This window comes from Engystomops pustulosus, chromosome 10 (assembly GCF_040894005.1).
Source record: "Engystomops pustulosus chromosome 10, aEngPut4.maternal, whole genome shotgun sequence".
In the NCBI taxonomy this organism is placed as follows: Eukaryota; Metazoa; Chordata; class Amphibia; order Anura; family Leptodactylidae; genus Engystomops; species Engystomops pustulosus.
This window is the reverse complement of record NC_092420.1, coordinates 101239551-101258412: the sequence shown is the minus strand read 5'-3', so window position 1 is coordinate 101258412 and position 18862 is coordinate 101239551. Positions and strand designations below refer to the sequence as shown.

The window sequence follows — 18862 nt, the reverse complement described above, 5'->3', positions numbered from 1 at the left end:
GAGCCCTTCAAGATCATTATCATAATTTTGAAAGTTGAGTTTAGAAGGAAGGAGGCCATGTATAACAGATATAAGAAGATCCCACAGTCCCGGTGCCGGATCTATGAGTAATGTCCCGGGTTTATCAGGACGGATCCTGATGGGAGATTTCCTTTTAAAGCTATTTTATTAAACTTTAGAAGGGGGTCCTATCCTTACTATTGGAGTCGCAGGTTGAGTTTGCCGACTGCTGCTCTTTTCACTAATATGAAAGTGTCTGAAATTGGTAAACAATGGACTCGGGTATCTCTGGTATCCCCCATAACCGGCACATGAAGGGGCCCGTGTTAGGCAAGCGATGGCTCTCCCATAGACAGTGATAGTAGGTGCGCTCGACCTATTGCTGCGTCCAGTAGAGAGAACTGCCCCCCCAGCTCCTGTGATGTCAGGACTCGGACCCTCGCTGATCAGATTATTATGGAAAGGATTTATCACACAGTTTCATGTATTTTAATAAGCTACAATCATTTTGGGGAAAAATTGTTAAAAAGTAACACTTCAAGCCAAACATCAGGACAAGTCCCGGGTCTCCGGCGTTACAGAACATCACGAGGCGTCCTGCTGCCGGGTCACAGCGTTATCATGTAATGAAACAAGAGCAAAACAAAACCATAAAGATGAATGATCCGCCATAAATAAACCTGGATGAGCGCGGCTTCCCTGCGGGCTGTCAGGTGGCGGAGCGTTCGCCCTTTTACCGGAATATCGTCACCGCCGCTAACAGCTCCATCTGTCAGTTACTGTCCTCGAAACTGCCGCTCCTGCAGCAAGAATGAAATCGCATTGTGCTCATGGGATCAGACACGTAACCTGTGAAATGAAGAGAAATAAAGACAATGCAGCGGCGCGCAGGCGGATCACATATCAGACGCGGGTTATCCGCCAGATAGCGCCGGATCAGCCACATCGCTGCAGCCGCCATCACACAGCAAGGAATAGGAAGGCGACTGGATGCCGGGAAATACACAAATATAATTGATTTATCTCCCCCTCTAGTGATCACAGGATCCTACCAGCAGTCCAGCAGTGGTGAAGCAGGGAGCCCCTGATAGTGAAGCATGGAGCCCCTGATAGTGAAGCATGGAGCCCCTGATAGTGAAGCAGGGAGCCCCTGATAGTGAAGCAGGGAGCCCCTGATAGTGAAGCAGGGAGCCCCTGATAGTGAAGCATGGAGCCCCTGATAGTGAAGCAGGGAGCCCCTGATAGTGAAGCATGGAGCCCCTGACTCCATCGCCGTCCGATCTTCTGCTAGAAACCAATGTTCCGCTTTTCATCCCTCGTAACAGCGCGGTCATTGTGTTATCACAGGCCGGGGCAAGGGCACTTACCGTTCTTGTCTATAGGTGGGTACTGGAAAGATTTCCTCATTTCTTCTAAGGTCAAACCGCGTCCGGGGGCGGCATCCGAGCTACAAAACACCAAGAGGGAAAAACAAGACCAAGAACTCTTAATGGGGCTGTTCACACACACAAAGTATCAGATTACTAGACCTTCCAGAATATAACCAAATCCTCGTGACTATGGAAGGTTCTGGACCCGGTTCACACCTGCAGTTTTTATGTAATCATTTCTTTCAATAAGATTAATGTAAGTGGGAATCTGCCCTCGGTGGGGTCCCGCTACTTGTCCAAGTTGTATAAGATGTACTGTGCAAAAGTTTTAGGCAAGTGGGGGGGGGGGGGGGGGGGAGCTGCAGAGTATAAAGCAATCCAAGATCCAAAGCATCCAAAATGTGTTATGGGGCAGGAGAATGATCCTACCATGAGGAATCAGAAGAAGATGTGATGGTGGAAGCCTCCTGCCTCTGCCCTGATCTATAATGTAATAATCCTGGAACATAACTTGTTACAACCTTTATTTTAGCAATATGTAAAATAGCTGCAGAGGCTCCTGGGGCGGGATCTCTGCTTAGTTTCCCAAGATGTCTTGAAGGTTCGCCAACAATGGCCTAGAAGAACGGAATCTGTTTTGAAGGCAAATGGAGATCGCACCAAACATTGATTTGATTCTGATTTCTCTTTTGTTCATTCGCTTATCAGCATTTATTTACACCTGCCTAAGACATTTGCACGTTACTGTAGGTTGCGTATAACAAGGTGTCTTTATATTCCTTGTTATTAATAAACATCTGTTTGAAACCCATGGAGGACAAACAACTATAGAGACACAATAGGGGGTCATTTACTAAGGGCCCGATTCGCGTTTTCCCGTCGTGTTACCCGAATATTTCCGATTTGCGCCGATTTTCCCTGTATTGCCCCGGGATTTTGGCACATGTGATCGGATTTTGGCGAATTGGCGCCGGCATGCACGCGACAGAAATCGGGGGGCGTGGCCGAGCGAAAACCCGAAGGATTCGGAAAAACCGCTGCATTTTTAAAAAAAAAGTGTCGCGGGACTTGCGCTTACCTGCACCAGGAATATGCCGGCAAATTTCAGGGCATTCCAGCGCGCCTCCGGGGAACTTCAGTGCAGCAGCGCCACCTGGTGGACATCGGAGGAACTACCTTAGTGAATCGCTGGAAGACCTGAATCCACCGCAGAGAACGCGCCGCTGGATCGCGAATGGACCGGGTAAGTAAATCTGCCCCATTATGTGCCTGATCTCTTGGGTATTGCACTGATCACGTGTTTGTACTGCACCCTATTGCTATAACTGTTTGTGCTATAGGGGTGTAGTTCTTTTTGGGGCCCCCTACATATGAATAAGGCTTAGAGGGGAAATCCATGATAAAATAATAACAAAAAAAACCTGTGCCGCTCATTTTCAGTGGTCACGTCTGGTATTGCAGCTCATCTTGATGAAAAGTAGATATGAGACTGAGATGCAATTCCAGATACAACCTAATCAGAAAAGTGGCGCTGTTTCTCCCAACAATGAAAAATCATGTTTTTTTTTTTTTAAATCATGGACAATCCCTTTAAAGTTGAAGCTACTTCACTTTTTACTTTCATGAGAATGTATAATTAGTGACCTGACCCCAGATATAAAAGGCAGCGGTAATTAGTCATCTGTCAGCACAAGGAGAAATGTTTTTATTATTTGCAAATCAAAGGGAGAGAATATTAACACAAGGATCTGAAAATATCTGCCGTGATTAATTAATCAGGAGTCATAACGAGCCGAGGCGCTAATAATAAGGAGCACATCATAGGGAACAGGCAGGGAGATTTAATTGGTTGCAATCAGGTTAAAAAAAAAAAAATTCATAAAACACTCATAAATCTGAACGTGTCCTCATTCACTTTGATACGATCCAGATCTGTAGCGATAAGTTCTCTGCCTGAGATGTGACTGGGTGTTGTATTATTTATAATGATGGGGGGGGGGATTATAGCGGAGAGGACTCCTGTCCCATGTGTGTCTGTGTCACAGACAAATAAAGTTGTTCAAAAAAGAGTTTTTGAGTCATTCAAAGTTTCCTCTTTAATGATAAATATTTGTTGTGTAGAAGAGAATAAGAATATAACGAGATATCAATGACCTGGAGACGCCGTATCCTCACTTATATCTATATCCTTGTAACGTAAAACTGTACTGTAAAGCATTGTGTACAACCGGTATCCGAACCAGAGCTTAGATACATAAAGGTGAGTATCTAAGCTTCTATTATAGAGGTATCTACCATAGATAGAGCCGAGCTGCTGTATCTAAGCTGCCATTATAGAGGTATCTACCATACATAGAGCTGAGCTGCTGTATCTAAGCTGCCATTATAGAGGTATCTACCATACATAGAGCTGAGCTGCTGTATCTAAGCTGCCATTATAGAGGCATCTACTATACATAGAGCTGAGCTGCTGTATCTAAGCTGCCATTATAGAGGTAACCACCATAAATAGAGCCGAGCTGCTGTATCTAAGCTGCCATTATAGAGGTATCTACCATACATAGAGCTGAGCTGCTGTATCTAAGCTGTCATTATAGAGGTATCTACCATACATAGAGCTGAGCTGCTGTATCTAAGCTGTCATTATAGAGGTATCTACCATACATAGAGCTGAGCTGCTGTATCTAAGCTGCCATTATAGAGGCATCTACCATACATAGAGCTGAGCTGCTGTATCTAAGCTGCCATTATAGAGGTAACCACCATAAATAGAGCCGAGCTGCTGTATCTAAGCTGCCATTATAGAGGTATCTACCATACATAGAGCTGAGCTGCTGTATCTAAGCTGCCATTATAGAGGTATCTACCATACATAGAGCTGAGCTGCTGTATCTAAGCTGCCATTATAGAGGCATCTACTATACATAGAGCTGATCTGCTGTATCTAAGCTGTCATTATAGAGGTATCTACCACACATAGAGCTGAGCTGCTGTATCTAAGCTGCCATTACAGAGGTATCTACCATACACAGAGCTGAGCTGCTGTATCTAAGCTGCCATTATAGAGGTAACCACCATAAATAGAGCCGAGCTGCTGTATCTAAGCTGCCATTATAGAGGTATCTACCATACATAGAGCTGAGCTGCTGTATCTAAGCTGTCATTATAGAGGTATCTACCATACATAGAGCTGAGCTGCTGTATCTAAGCTGTCATTATAGAGGTATCTACCATACATAGAGCTGAGCTGCTGTATCTAAGCTGCCATTATAGAGGTATCTACCATACATAGAGCTGAGCTGCTGTATCTAAGCTGCCATTATAGAGGTATCTACCATACATAGAGCTGAGCTGCTGTATCTAAGCTGCCATTATAGAGGCATCTACCATACATAGAGCTGAGCTGCTGTATCTAAGCTGCCATTATAGAGGCATCTACTATACATAGAGCTGAGCTGCTGTATCTAAGCTGCCATTATAGAGGTAACCACCATAAATAGAGCCGAGCTGCTGTATCTAAGCTGCCATTATAGAGGTATCTACCATACATAGAGCTGAGCTGCTGTATCTAAGCTGCCATTATAGAGGTATCTACCATACATAGAGCTGAGCTGCTGTATCTAAGCTGCCATTATAGAGGCATCTACTATACATAGAGCTGAGTTGCTGTATCTAAGCTGCCATTATAGAGGTAACCACCATAAATAGAGCCGAGCTGCTGTATCTAAGCTGCCATTATAGAGGTATCTACCATACATAGAGCTGAGCTGCTGTATCTAAGCTGTCATTATAGAGGTATCTACCATACATAGAGCTGAGCTGCTGTATCTAAGCTGTCATTATAGAGGTATCTACCATACATAGAGCTGAGCTGCTGTATCTAAGCTGCCATTATAGAGGTATCTACCATACATAGAGCTGAGCTGCTGTATCTAAGCTGCCATTATAGAGGTATCTACCATACATAGAGCTGAGCTGCTGTATCTAAGCTGCCATTATAGAGGTAACCACCATAAATAGAGCCGAGCTGCTGTATCTAAGCTGCCATTATAGAGGTATCTACCATACATAGAGCTGAGCTGCTGTATCTAAGCTGTCATTATAGAGGTATCTACCATACATAGAGCTGAGCTGCTGTATCTAAGCTGTCATTATAGAGGTATCTACCATACATAGAGCTGAGCTGCTGTATCTAAGCTGCCATTATAGAGGTATCTACCATACATAGAGCTGAGCTGCTGTATCTAAGCTGTCATTATAGAGGTATCTACCATACATAGAGCTGAGCTGCTGTATCTAAGCTGCCATTATAGAGGTATCTACCATACATAGAGCTGAGCTGCTGTATCTAAGCCGCCATTATAGAGGTATCTACCATACATAGAGCTGAGCTGCTGTATCTAAGCTGCCATTATAGAGGTATCTACCATACATAGAGCTGCAGTATCTAAGCCGCCATTATAGAGGTATCTACCATACATAGAGCTGATCTGCTGTATCTAAGCTGCCATTATAGAGGTATCTACCATACACAGAGCTGAGCTGCTGTATCTAAGCTGTCATTATAGAGGTATCTACCATACATAGAGCTGAGCTGCTGTATCTAAGCTGCCATTATAGAGGTATCTACCATATATAGAGCTGATCTGCTGTATCTAAGCTGCCATTATAGAGGTATCTACCATACATGGAGCTGAGCTGCTGTATCTAAGCTGCCATTATAGAGGTATCTAACATACATAGAGCTGCTGTATCTAAGCTGCCATTATAGAGGTATCTACCATACATAGAGCTGAGCTGCTGTATCTAAGCTGCCATTATAGAGGTATCTACCATACATAGAGCTGAGCTGCTGTATCTAAGCTGCCATTATAGAGGTATCTACCATACATAGAGCTGAGCTGCTGTATCTAAGCTGCCATTATAGAGGTATCTACCATACATAGAGCTGAGCTGCTGTATCTAAGCTGTCATTATAGAGGTATCTACCACACATAGAGCTGAGCTGCTGTATCTAAGCTGCCATTATAGAGGTATCTACCATACATAGAGCTGAGCTGCTGTATCTAATCTAACACTATACAAGTATCTATTATACATAGAGCTGAGCTGCTGTATCTAAGCTGCCATTATAGAGGTATCTACCATACATAGAGCTGAGCTGCTGTATCTAAGCTGCTATATTGAAAAAAAAAAAGTTGCAGATAAGTCATAATAGAATTGGGGGAAGAGGCGGCATTGAACCTCCTGGTTCTCTGGGTGTTTAGCTCTGGCGCTGCCATTTATCGGACCCCTCAATTATTCTTGGAATTGTCCTTTGATATTGGGCAAAAGGTGGAGGCCGCATCCCGGCTGGTGGAAGCCATTTCCGGGCTTATGGAGGCCACGTCCCGGCAGGTGGAGGCCATGTCCCGGCCGGTGGAGGCCGCGGCCCAGCCGATATAGACCACGTCTGGGCTGGTGGAGGCACCGTCCCGGCTGATGGAGGCCGCGTCCCGGCTGATGGAGGCCGCGTCCCGGGTGATGGAGGCCGCGTCCCGGGTGATGGAGGCCGCATCCCGGCTGATGGAGAGCGCGTCCCGGCTGATGGAGGCCGCGTCCCAGGTGATGGAGGCCGCGTCCCGGGTGATGGAGGCCGCGTCCCGGGTGATGGAGGCTGCGTCCCGGGTGATGGAGGCTGTTTTCCGGCTGGTGGAGGCCGCTGTCAGGTATGGATTGGATGTGTTGGATTCCCAGGTTGGAGCCGGTGACATCTGCAGGAGCTCGGACACGTGGAGCCTTTGTCCCTCTCCCATAAATATTTGATGGCTGCTCCGCTATCGGGTGACTGCTGTGCCGCGGCTGAGGTGACGCCTCAAGGTGCACGAGAGTCTCCATCGTCTCCTCGGAGGTTTATCAGCTTTTTCCAGGTAAGACAAACCTTCATCTTGATTCTTCCGTCTCCTCTCAAATAGCAGAAGTTCAGCCCAGAACTCACAGAGGAAAGTCCGGAGCGGCTGCTCAGTGTCTCCCGGAGACTCCGGGTCTGGGGGACAATAAATCCACATAAATATCCGGATAATCAGGAATACAATGTAATTCCCTGGCACATGGCAGGTGAGTGGCTTTACCTCCGCTGATACATTGTAGCAAACGATCTGCCGTCCATAGGCTCTCGCTGTGACTATCCAGATGATTTGTAGCAAATTCTGGAGAAGTTCTCAGGCAGCGACGTTTATGTCAGAATATTGTCCGGATGATGGGAGTTGTAGTGGAAGGAGCTGACATTGTTGTCCTGTTCTTGTAGAGGATTTTGGAATCTCATATATAATTGTCATCGTGTTTTATGTAACGGATGGGGAAGGACTCGCTACAAGGATCCTCAGGGGGTGATTACAAAATATTAGGGTCACAATTATCTAAAAGGCAGCAGGAAGTGACATCTGTGAGGTCCCGAAGGCTAATAGGGTCTATGAGGTCCGGAAGACTGCGCATAGAGACTGCACATAGTGACTGCGCATAGAGACTGCACATAGTGACTGCACATAGTGACTGCACATAGTGACTGCACATAGAGACTGCGCATAGTGACTGCGCATAGAGACTGCGCATAGTGACTGCACATAGTGACTGCACATAGTGACTGCACATAGTGACTGCGCATAGTGACTGCACATAGAGACTGCACATAGTGACTGCGCATAGAGACTGCACATAGAGACTGCGCATAGTGACTGCGCATAGAGACTGCACATAGTGACTGCACATAGAGACTGCACATAGTGACTGCACATAGTGACTGCACATAGTGACTGCGCATAGAGACTGCACATAGTGACTGCACATAGAGACTGCGCATAGTGACTGCGCATAGAGACTGTGCATAGTGACTGCACATAGTGACTGCACATAGTGACTGCGCATAGTGATTGCGCATAGTGATTGCGCATAGTGATTGCGCATAGTGACTGCACATAGTGACTGCACATAGTGACTGCACATAGTGACTGCGCATAGAGACTGCACATAGTGACTGCACATAGTGACTGCGCATAGCTGCTATATTGAAAAAAAAAAAGTTGCAGATAAGTCATAATAGAATTGGGGGAAGAGGCGGCATTGAACCTCCTGGTTCTCTGGGTGTTTAGCTCTGGCGCTGCCATTTATCGGACCCCTCAATTATTCTTGGAATTGTCCTTTGATATTGGGCAAAAGGTGGAGGCCGCATCCCGGCTGGTGGAAGCCATTTCCGGGCTTATGGAGGCCACGTCCCGGCAGGTGGAGGCCATGTCCCGGCCGGTGGAGGCCGCGGCCCAGCCGATATAGACCACGTCTGGGCTGGTGGAGGCCGCGTCCCGGCTGATGGAGGCCGCGTCCCGGCTGATGGAGGCCGCGTCCCGGCTGATGGAGGCCGCGTCCCGGCTGATGGAGGCCGCGTCCCGGCTGATGGAGGCCGCGTCCCGGCTGATGGAGGCCGCGTCCCGGGTGATGGAGGCCGCGTCCCGGCTGATGGAGGCTGCGTCCCGGCTGATGGAGACCGCGTCCCGGCTGATGGAGGCTGTTTTCCGGCTGGTGGAGGCCGCTGTCAGGTATGGATTGGATGTGTTGGATTCCCAGGTTGGAGCCGGTGACATCTGCAGGAGCTCGGACACGTGGAGCCTTTGTCCCTCTCCCATAGTGACCGCGCATAGTGACTGCGCATAGTGACTGCGCATAGAGACTGCACATAGTGACTGCGCATAGTGACTGCACATAGAGACTGCGCATAGTGACTGGTCCCTGGGATTCAGGAGCTTTGGGAAGTTCTCAGCCCGGTCTGCAGGATGTCCCCTCCATGGGTGTGGCGCGGCGCTATGATGCGGGCTCATCGGGTGCCTATGGTCCGGGTTATCCACAGTCTCCTCCGATACCGGAGAACGATCCCATTGTTTGTGTTGAGCCCGGAATCAGCAGGTCGCAGTTACACTTCCGCTATGTTAATGGCGATTGCTCTGGGGACACTTTCCTCCCGAGCTCCTGATACTTTTACAAACACAATGTTTCCACAATGTCAAAACGAGAAGCGAGAAATAAAAGAAGTGCGACAAACGAGAAAGTTGATTTTATTCCGAGGAGACGGATCCCTGCGTGAGAACGTTATTCCGGGGATCCATGCGTCGGCCGCACGCGCCTGTGTCAGGGCAGATACCGGCGGCTATTGACGTGAAATGCTCCATAAAGCGGATGTGAATGTCGCGCTCGTGAAGCTCCTTCTCGCGTCTGCCTTTTCCGATAATGCTCACATTAACGTTGCGGAGCTTTGCTAGAGAACGTCGTTAGTCTCGGTTTTACTGTCCTAACGCTCATTGCAGGTTTTAATAAAAACGCCGAGATAATCAACATAAGTTTTCGGAATGTGGGTGCACAATGGCGAGTCAGCACAGAACAAGTATTGCCGGGTGGACCGGAGCAGCCATTACCCGGTGTGCAGGACATTACGTGTCCGGTCTGCAGAGCCTTATCATCTACGGGAGGCAGACGCTATATTTTTATGATTATTAGTCCACTATTATTTTATTTTAGCTGTTGTGCATGTCGTGCTGGTCGGGTTTATCCCCAGGACCACTTAGGGTCAGACCAGACTAACAGGGGATTCTCCTTCAGACACAATAAAACCCCTGAGAACAGAGGACAACCGAGGGTGGGATGGATTGTGGACCCCCAGAATCATTTTGTCTAGTAGGTCCTTGGGACTCCAGCTGGGACCTTGAGGCCATTGTATATAAGGTCATCTATTCCAGTCTAGATGTCCCTCAACATTGTTGGCCATGTAGATGACCACTTAATTATATTTTCAGGCATATATTGGACTGTGTTGTTATCTAGGGTCGCGCCATACTCTGCTCTTCTGAGAAATAATCCTATTAAAGGTCAATAAGATTATACTGGAGTAGAATCCTTGAGGGTTCAGTTGCTTGGAGGTGTTAGAGGTCCATATTCTGCAGCGATACAATCCTGGGGTTGCATGTCCCCATCTAAGGGATTCTGTGGGTGACCATAGAAGTGCCTGCCCTTATTTTAGTCTACAAGAAAATGCAGGATCTGACCCGAAGAGACGAACATCAGAGGGTGGAATGCCCCAGGCCATGATGCGACGATTTTCCCTGAATTGCCCCAGGATTTTGGCGCACGCGATCGGATTGTGTCGCATCGGCGCCGGCATGCACGCGGCGGAAATCGGGGGCGTGGCCGTTCGAAAACCCGACGGATTTGGTAAAAACCGGCGCATTTAAAAAAAAAAAAAGTGTCGCTAGACACGCGCCTACCTTCACTCGGCTCAGCTTGACGTCAGAGGAACTGCCTTAGTGAATCACCGGACGACCCCAATCCTCCACACAGAACGCGCTGCTGGATCGCAAATGGACCAGGTAAGTAAATCTGCTCCATTGAGTTCAGAGGCCTCTAAGAAGAGTAGGTGCAGAACTTTTTTGCAGGTTCACACTTTTTGAGTTCCTTTTTCGGATACTTTAATAACGTCTTTACTAGAGATGAGCGAACATACTCGTCCGAGCTTGATGCTCGATCGAGCATTAGCGTACTCGAAACTGCTCGTTGCTCGGACGAGTATTTCGCCTGCTCGAGAAAATGGCAGCTCCCGCCGTTTTGCTTTTTGGCGGCCAGAAACAGAGCCAATCACAAGCCAGGAGACTCTGCACTCCACCCAGCATGACGTGGTACCCTCACACGTCGATAGCAGTGGTTGGCTGGCCAGATCAGGTGACCCTGGGATAGACTAGCCGCTGCCCGCGCTGCTCGGATCATTCTGTGTCTGGATGCCGCTAGGGAGAGAGCTGCTGCTGGTCAGGGAAAGCGTTAGGCTGTTCTATTAGCTTACTGTTAGGCAGGAGTGATTCTACAAGAACCCAACAGCCCTTCTTAGGGCTACAATAACGTTATACTTTTTTTTTTATTTGCTTGTGGCTGGGCTTGCTGGCACTAGTAGTGCAGCTAGTACCATATTGTGAGGAATTAGCAGGGGGACTTGCTACCGTTGTGTTTAGCTCTTAGTGACACACATATCCACCTCAAACACCAAAGTGGGAAAATTTATTAGGGGTTTGATTTCAATTAGGCACAGTCTGCCAGTTACTTTTTATTTTACGTTTATTTTTTTCATAACTCAGCGTCATCTCATCTGGCATAGTAGTGTGCTGTAATACTTGGCTAGAAAATAGCCATAGGAGAATACAAAGAGCTTACTTACGCCTACAGTAGCGTTCTATATATTTGATTTCTGGTTGATCTGCTGGTGGCTGTAGTTGCTGCAGTGCATCTACTAGCAAATTGTGAGCAATTTGGAGTGAGACTTGCGACCACTGTGTTTTGCGCTTAGTGACGCACATATCCATCGCAAAGACCGAAGTGGGAAAATTTATTAGGGCCCGGGGTTGTATTTCAACTAGGCACAGTCTGCCATTTCCTTTTTTATTTTACGTTTATTTTTTTCATAACTCAGTGTCATCTCATCTGGCATAGCCGTGTGCTTTTATACTTGGCTAGAAAATAGCCATAGCAATAGGATAGCATCGTTTGGTTTTAAAAACTAAAAAACACACAAAAAAAAAAAAAAACACAAAAAAACGTTAAAAAAAAAATTAAAGTTATAACTCTCATTTTCAAAATGTTTAACCCGAGGGCTAGGGGTAGAGGACGAGGGCGGGGACGTGGGCGTCCAACTACTGCAGGGGTCAGAGGCCGTGGTCCTGGGCGGGGTGAGACACCACCTGCTGATGAGGGAGCAGGGGAACGCCGCAGAGCTACACTCCCTAGGTTCATGTCTGAAGTTACTGGGACTCGTGGTAGAGCACTGTTGAGGCCAGAACAGTGCGAACAGGTGATGTCGTGGATTGCCGACAATGCTTCGAGCAATTTGTCCACCAGTCAGTCTTCCACGCAGTCCACCCATGTCACCGAAATCGGCACTCCTCCAGCTCCTGCACCTCAGCCTCCTCCCCCCCAGTCTGCCCCCTCCCAGCAAAATTTGCCATTTGAACCGGCATACTCTGAGGAACTGTTTTCTGGACCCTTCCCACAGTCACAAACCACTTGTCCTGCTGCTGCTGAGCAATTTTCCGATGCCCAGGTTTTCCACCAGTCGCAGTCTGTGGGTGATGATGACCTTGTTGACGTACTGGAAGAAGTGTGTAAAGAGGTGTCCGACGATGATGAGACACGGTTGTCAGACAGTGGTGAAGTTGTTGTCAGGGCAGGAAGTCCGAGGGGGGAGCAGACTGAGGGATCGGAGGATGATGAGGTGACAGACCCAAGCTGGGTTGAGAGGCCGGGTGAACACAGTGCTTCTGAGACGGAGGAGAGTCCTCGACCAGAACAGGTTGGAAGAGGCAGTGGTGGGGCCAGACGGAGAGGCAGGGCCAGAGCTGGTGCATCAGCGCCAAATGTGTCAACTAGTGAAGCTCCCGTGGCGAGGGCTCCTGCGGCGAGGGCTAGATTTTCAGAAGTCTGGAGGTTCTTTAAGGAAACACCGGATGACCGACGGACTGTGGTGTGCCAAATTTGCCAAACCAGGATCAGCAGGGGTTCCACCACTAATAGCTTAACTACCACCAGTATGCGCAGGCATATGAATGCTAAACACCCCACTCAGTGGCAACAAGCGCGTTCACCTCCGGCCGTGCACACCACTGCTCCTTCCCCTGTGTCAGCTGATAGTCAGCCCCCTGCCCAGGACCCTGCCACAAAAACCCCATCGTCGCCTCCACGATCCTCCACAGCATCCACCAGCGTTCAGCTCTCCATACCCCAGACGCTGGAGCGGAAACGCAAATATAGTGCAACCCACCCGCACGCCCAAGCCCTTAATGTGCACATCTCAAGATTGCTAAGCCTGGAGATGCTGCCCTATAGGCTAGTAGAGACCGAGGCCTTTCGCAGCCTCATGGCGGCGGCCGCCCCTCGGTATTCGGTCCCCAGCCGCCACTACTTTTCCCGATGTGCCGTCCCAGCCCTGCACCAGCACGTGTCAGACAACATAATCCGTGCCCTGACCAACGCCGTTTCTGACAAGGTCCACCTGACCACGGACACGTGGACGAGTGCTGCCGGGCAGGGCCACTATATATCGCTGATGGCACATTGGGTTAACTTGGTGGAGGCTGGGACCGAGTCTGACCCTGCGGCTGGTCATATACTGCCGACGCCGAGGATTGCGGGGCCTACCTCGGTCCAGGTGTTTCAGGCCTACTATGCCTCCTCCTCCTCCCACCCCTCCTCCACCTCCTCCTCCGAACGACCATCCGTGGGCATGGCGCCATCAGTCGCTAGCTCTAGGCACAGCAGCAGTGCCGTCGCTAAGCGACAGCAGGCGGTGCTGAAACTGCTGAGCCTAGGCGATAAAAGGCACACCGCCCAAGAGCTATTACAGGGCATCACGGCGCAGACTGATCTGTGGCTGGCACCGCTGAACCTGAAGCCAGGCATGGTTGTGTGTGACAACGGCCGTAACCGGGTGGCGGCTCTGCAACTCGGCAGACTGACACATGTGCCATGCCTGGCCCATGTGTTAAATCTGATAGTTCAGCGTTTCCTCAAGACATACCCCAATCTGTCTGATTTGCTCACGAAGGTGCGCCGCATCTGTGCGCATTTCAGGAAGTCCAGCACAGATGCTGCCACTCTCAGGGCAGCGCAGCGCCGCCTCCAACTGCCCGCTCACCGACTGTTGTGCGACGTGCCCACGAGGTGGAATTCAACACTGACCATGTTATCCAGAGTTTACCAGCAGCGCCGAGCGATTGTAGACTGCCAGATGTCAACTTCCACCAGAACTGGTAGTCAGGTCAGTCAGCTTCCTCAAGTCTACAATGAGGAGTGGACGTGGATGTCTGATATCTGTCAGGTGCTGAGTAACTTTGAGGAGTCAACACAGATGGTCAGTGGCGATGCCGCCATCATCAGCCTCACCATCCCGCTGCTTGGCCTGTTGAAAAACTCTCTGGTCAGCATGAAGTCGGAAGCTTTGCGCTCGTCACAAGAGACGGGGGAAGAAGATTCCCTTGTTGATAGCCAAAGCACCCTTAGGTCTGTTTCTCAGCGCATATCGGAGGAGGTGGAGGAGGATGAGGAGGAAGAGGAGGAGAATGTTGGCGAGACACAAGAGGGGACCATTGCTCAGACCTTCACTGTTCAGCGTGTATGGGCAGAAGAAGAGGAGTTGGAGGAGTTGGAGGAGGAGGAAATGGACAGTCAGGCCAGTGAGGGGAGTGAATTCTTACGCGTTGGTACTCTGGCGCATATGGCAGATTTCATGCTAGGCTGCCTATCCCGTGACCCTCGCGTTCAAAGAATTTATTCCAGCACCGATTACTTGGTGTTCACTCTCCTGGACCCACGGTACAAGCAAAATCTTTCCACTCTCATCCCTGGAGAGGAAAGGAGTGTGAGAATGCATGAATACCAGCAGGCCCTGGTGCACAAGCTGAAACAGTATTTCCCTTCTGACAGCGCTAGCGGCAGAGTGCGTAGTTCTGCGGGACAAGTAGCGAGGGAGAGTAGGCGAGCAGGCAGCTTGTCCAGCACTGGCAAGGGTACGCTTTACAAGGCTTTTGCCAGCTTTATGTCACCCCAGCAAGACACTGTCACCTGTCCCCAGTCTCGGCAGAGTAGGGCTGATCTTTACAGAAAGATGGTGAGGGAGTACGTAGCTGACCATACCATCGTCCTAAATGATCACACAGCTCCCTACAACTACTGGGTTTCAAAGCTGGACATGTGGCACGAACTGGCGCTGTACGCCTTGGAGGTTCTTGCCTGCCCTGCCGCTAGCGTCTTGTCCGAGCGGGTTTTCAGTGCAGCTGGTGGCATCATCACCGATAAGCGTACACGCCTGTCGACTGACAGCGCTGACAGGCTGACGCTTATCAAAATGAATAAAGCCTGGATTTCTCATAATTTCCAATCTCCACCAGGTGAAGGAAGCTCAACCTGAATAATTTATCCACTCCTCCTCCTCCTCCTCCTCATTTCCCTCCTTCTCCTCCTCTTTGTACAGTAAAGCAGAGGAAACTGGCTATTTTTTGACAGGGCCCACTGGCTCTAGCTATAGTACTTTATGCATGTAATTTTTCTGGAGGGCCACCGACCCGGTCCTCTGTTTTCAACAATTTTTGGGAGTGCCACATACAGGCACTCAATCTATTCCATTTTACTGCAGGGCCACCTACCTGCTCCTCTGGTTTGAAAACTTTTTTGGACTGCCACATACAGGCACTCAATCTATTCCATTTTTCTGGAGGGCCACCTACCTGCTCCTCTGGTTTGAAAACTTTTTTGGACTGCCACATACAGGCACTCAATCTATTCCATTTTTCTGGAGGGCCACCTACCTGCTCCTCTGGTTTGAAAACATTTTTGGGACTGCCACATACAGGCACTCAATCTATCCCATTTTACTGGAGGGCCACCTACCTGCTCCTCTGGTTTGAAAAATGTTTGGGACTGCCACATACAGGCACTATCCAAATTAAATTGTCTCCATAGCAGCCTCCACACGTTGTCTCCATTGCTACCTCCAAAAGTCGTCCATATAGCTGCCTCCATACATCGTCCCTTTATCAAACGAGGTGTGTCAGGCCGAAATTTGGGTTGTTTTCATGGATTCCACATCAAAGTTGTTAACTTTGTCGCCACCCTGCTGTATTATCCACAAAATATACTGGCAAACTTTTACCATTTACGGATATTATTTCAGCGCTTCTTGCGCATCTGTTTACATTCCCCTCACCCGGCATATCCTAAACTTATAAGAACGCTACTACACTTGATCTTATACAAAAGGTTCTTAGAAGTGCTGTTTGGGGAGTAGCCTATAGACAGGGGCTTGGATTGGCGAAAGCTCGCCTGGCAGCGGAGCGCCAGCTCCATGCCAAGGTCCAACTAACATAGTTTTAACTGCAGCACCTTTAATCTACTACTAGTTCACTGCCTCCATACATGGTCCCCTTATCAAACGAGCTGTGTCAGGCAGAATTTTGGATTGTTTTCATGGCTTCCATGTTAACTTTGTCGCCACCCTGCTGTGTAATCCACAAAATATACTGGCAAACTTTTATCATGTACCGATATTATTTGAGCGCTTCTTGCTCACCTCCTTTGGTTCCTCTCTGCCACCCATTGGTTTGAAGCCTGAGTCCATTTAGGGTATGTTGCCATGACACTCTCTAGCCTGCTGCCGCTGCCTCTGCCTCTGCATGCCGTCCCCTATAGTGTCAGGGTCAATTATTGGATGTTTTACATGCTATCTAGCTTCATTCTGTCACTCTGTCATGGCCATGCTGTTGCCCATAATTTTGGCATAATGGTGCGATTAAGCAGCCTCAGAGGCATCCATGCATGCTGCCCCTGCTGTTTCCTGTCCATTTCCGTGGTGTTTCCATCCTTTTCTGAGGTTCCCAGGTGTTTGGCCAAGCTTCCCTGTGCAGAGCCTTGGTCCCCTTGAAAAATGCTCGAGTCTCCCATTGACTTCAATGGGGTTCGTTACTCGAAACGAGCACTCGAGCATCGGGAAAAGTTCGTCTCGAATAACGAGTACCCGAGCATTTTAGTGCTCGCTCATCTCTAGTCTTTACCCTTCCCTATGCAATTATGGAAATACTTGCCTCTAAGCAACATGTGGTTGCTGTGTCTCTGATCCATCTGAGGAGGCCACTAATTATATGAAGAAGGTCCCACGACCCCTAGATCTGTATTATTATCTGGTACTTCTAGGGTGATATTGTCTACATCATCTGTAGTGTCTGGGGTGGCATTTTGTGCTGTACAGTAAAGGTTGGTTCTTTTGGGTTGGGGGTTACAAGTGAAGCCCCTTGAAGGTGAAAGTATGACAAAGCCGCCTTCACTTCTGGCCTGAATAAAAGTCTATAAATGAATTTGTAAAAGCCTCAGAAGTGGAGGATTATGAGGGGCGCCGTGCAGCGTCCTGGCACTTGGTAGAAGCCACGTGAGTCCAATGTGATAAACAATCATTTATTTCAATAATCAGTCGGCAAATGTTGATTTATTCAAGTGTCTGTATCAGGAACGTTTCTATCCCTCTTCTGGGCAAGTCCTCCTGGCTGGATATCATGGAGACGCCATCATAATCTACAGCACAATCTGGCTCCGAAGAGCGACTTTGCCAGGATCCAAAATGACACATCTGCCAGTTGGGAAATTGCTTGATGTTATAATAAAATTATACAAAGTAACGGGAGGCTCAGCGACTGCGACGACACATTAATATTTACAGCCGGATGCGAAGCGATGATCTCAGTGAATGGATGTAATGATGGCGAGATGATAGAACAATCCATTCACCGCTGGAGAGTGATCCCTGATCAAGGGAGTGAGACGAGTGGAGGGCGGCCAACAAGAGCGTCTCTCCCTGGAGGACCTTACAGGAAGGCAATGGTCTATGGATTGTGACTCACACCGTGTAATACTACATCTTCCATGTGGAGGCGCTCTACTGGAATTCAACACCTGCACTAGGATCCTAAGGTCAAATTCATGGATTTCAACATATCCAATCCTTTGCTTACACAAGAATTAAGCGATCTGTAGAGATGTCCGTCAGCGGTGCCCCTAGAGATGCCCGGCAGCGGTGCCCCTAGAGGTGTCCGGCAGCGGTGCCCCTAGAGGTGTCCGGCAGCGGTGCCCCTAGAGGTGTCCGGCAGCGGTGCCCCTAGAGGTGTCCGGCAGCGGTGCCCCTAGAGGTGTCCGGCACCGCTGCCCCTAGAGGTGTCCGGCACCGCTGCCCCTAGAGGTGTCCAGCAGCGGTGCCTCTAGAGGTGTCCGCCAGCGGTGCCCCTGGAGGTGTCCGCCAGCGGTGCCCCTGGAGGTGTCCGCCAGCGGTGCCCCTAGAGGTGTCCGGCAGCGGTGCCCCTAGAGGTGTCCGGCAGCGGTGCCCCTAGAGGTGTCCGGCACCGCTGCCCCTAGAGGTGTCCGGCAGCGGTGCCCCTAGAGGTGTCCGCCAGCGGTGCCTCTAGAGGTGTCCGCCAGCGGTGCCCCTGGAGGTGTCCGCCAGCGGTGCCCCTGGAGGTGTCCGCCAGCGGTGCCCCTGGAGGTGTCCGCCAGCGGTGCCCCTGGAGGTGTCCGGCAGCGGTGCCCCTAGAGGTGTCCGGCAGCGGTGCCCCTAGAGGTGTCCGCCAGCGGTGCCCCTAGAGGTGTCCGCCAGCGGTGCCCCTAGAGGTGTCCGCCAGCGGTGCCCCTAGAGGTGTACCATGGACTTCGGGCAAATAATACAACAAAACATTTTGCAGTATTTCTACAACACAGAATTGGAAAAAGCCTTTGGTTCTCCTGCGGACACCTCGTCCAGATCTTCTGGGCTCTCCGTGACCTGGAGTGGGAATTGGCATTTTCCCAAGGGGTCCGGCTGCCGTTTGGATGTTCACGGCCTGTATATCCTACTGACAGAGAGGTGCAATGCACAGGGGCTCAGAGGGACTCTCATCTATCTAAAAATGTTATCACCCTCG

At 49.4% G+C, this 18862-nt stretch overlaps 2 protein-coding genes across 3 annotated transcripts in view; one reads left to right on the top strand and one right to left on the bottom strand.

Moving 5' to 3' along the window:
- Positions 1-475: 475 nt before the first annotated feature.
- Positions 476-18862, bottom strand: part of TNNI3K (TNNI3 interacting kinase) — a 164798-nt gene continuing 146411 nt past the window's right edge. For both annotated transcript variants that reach the window (XM_072128309.1, XM_072128310.1), the window contains 2 exons: positions 1368-1447; positions 476-849 (listed from right to left, as the gene is read on the bottom strand). In XM_072128309.1, coding sequence (XP_071984410.1) covers positions 773-849; positions 1368-1447 — 157 coding nt within the window. In that variant the 3' untranslated portion in view covers positions 476-772. The remainder of the gene's footprint in view (positions 850-1367; positions 1448-18862) is intronic.
- The window catches only part of LRRC53 (leucine rich repeat containing 53), a 36943-nt gene continuing 25423 nt past the window's right edge, over positions 7343-18862 (top strand). Inside the window, exon 1 of the mRNA XM_072128308.1 lies at positions 7343-7466. Within this exon, the coding sequence (XP_071984409.1) occupies positions 7460-7466 (7 nt within the window). The 5' untranslated portion in view covers positions 7343-7459. The remainder of the gene's footprint in view (positions 7467-18862) is intronic.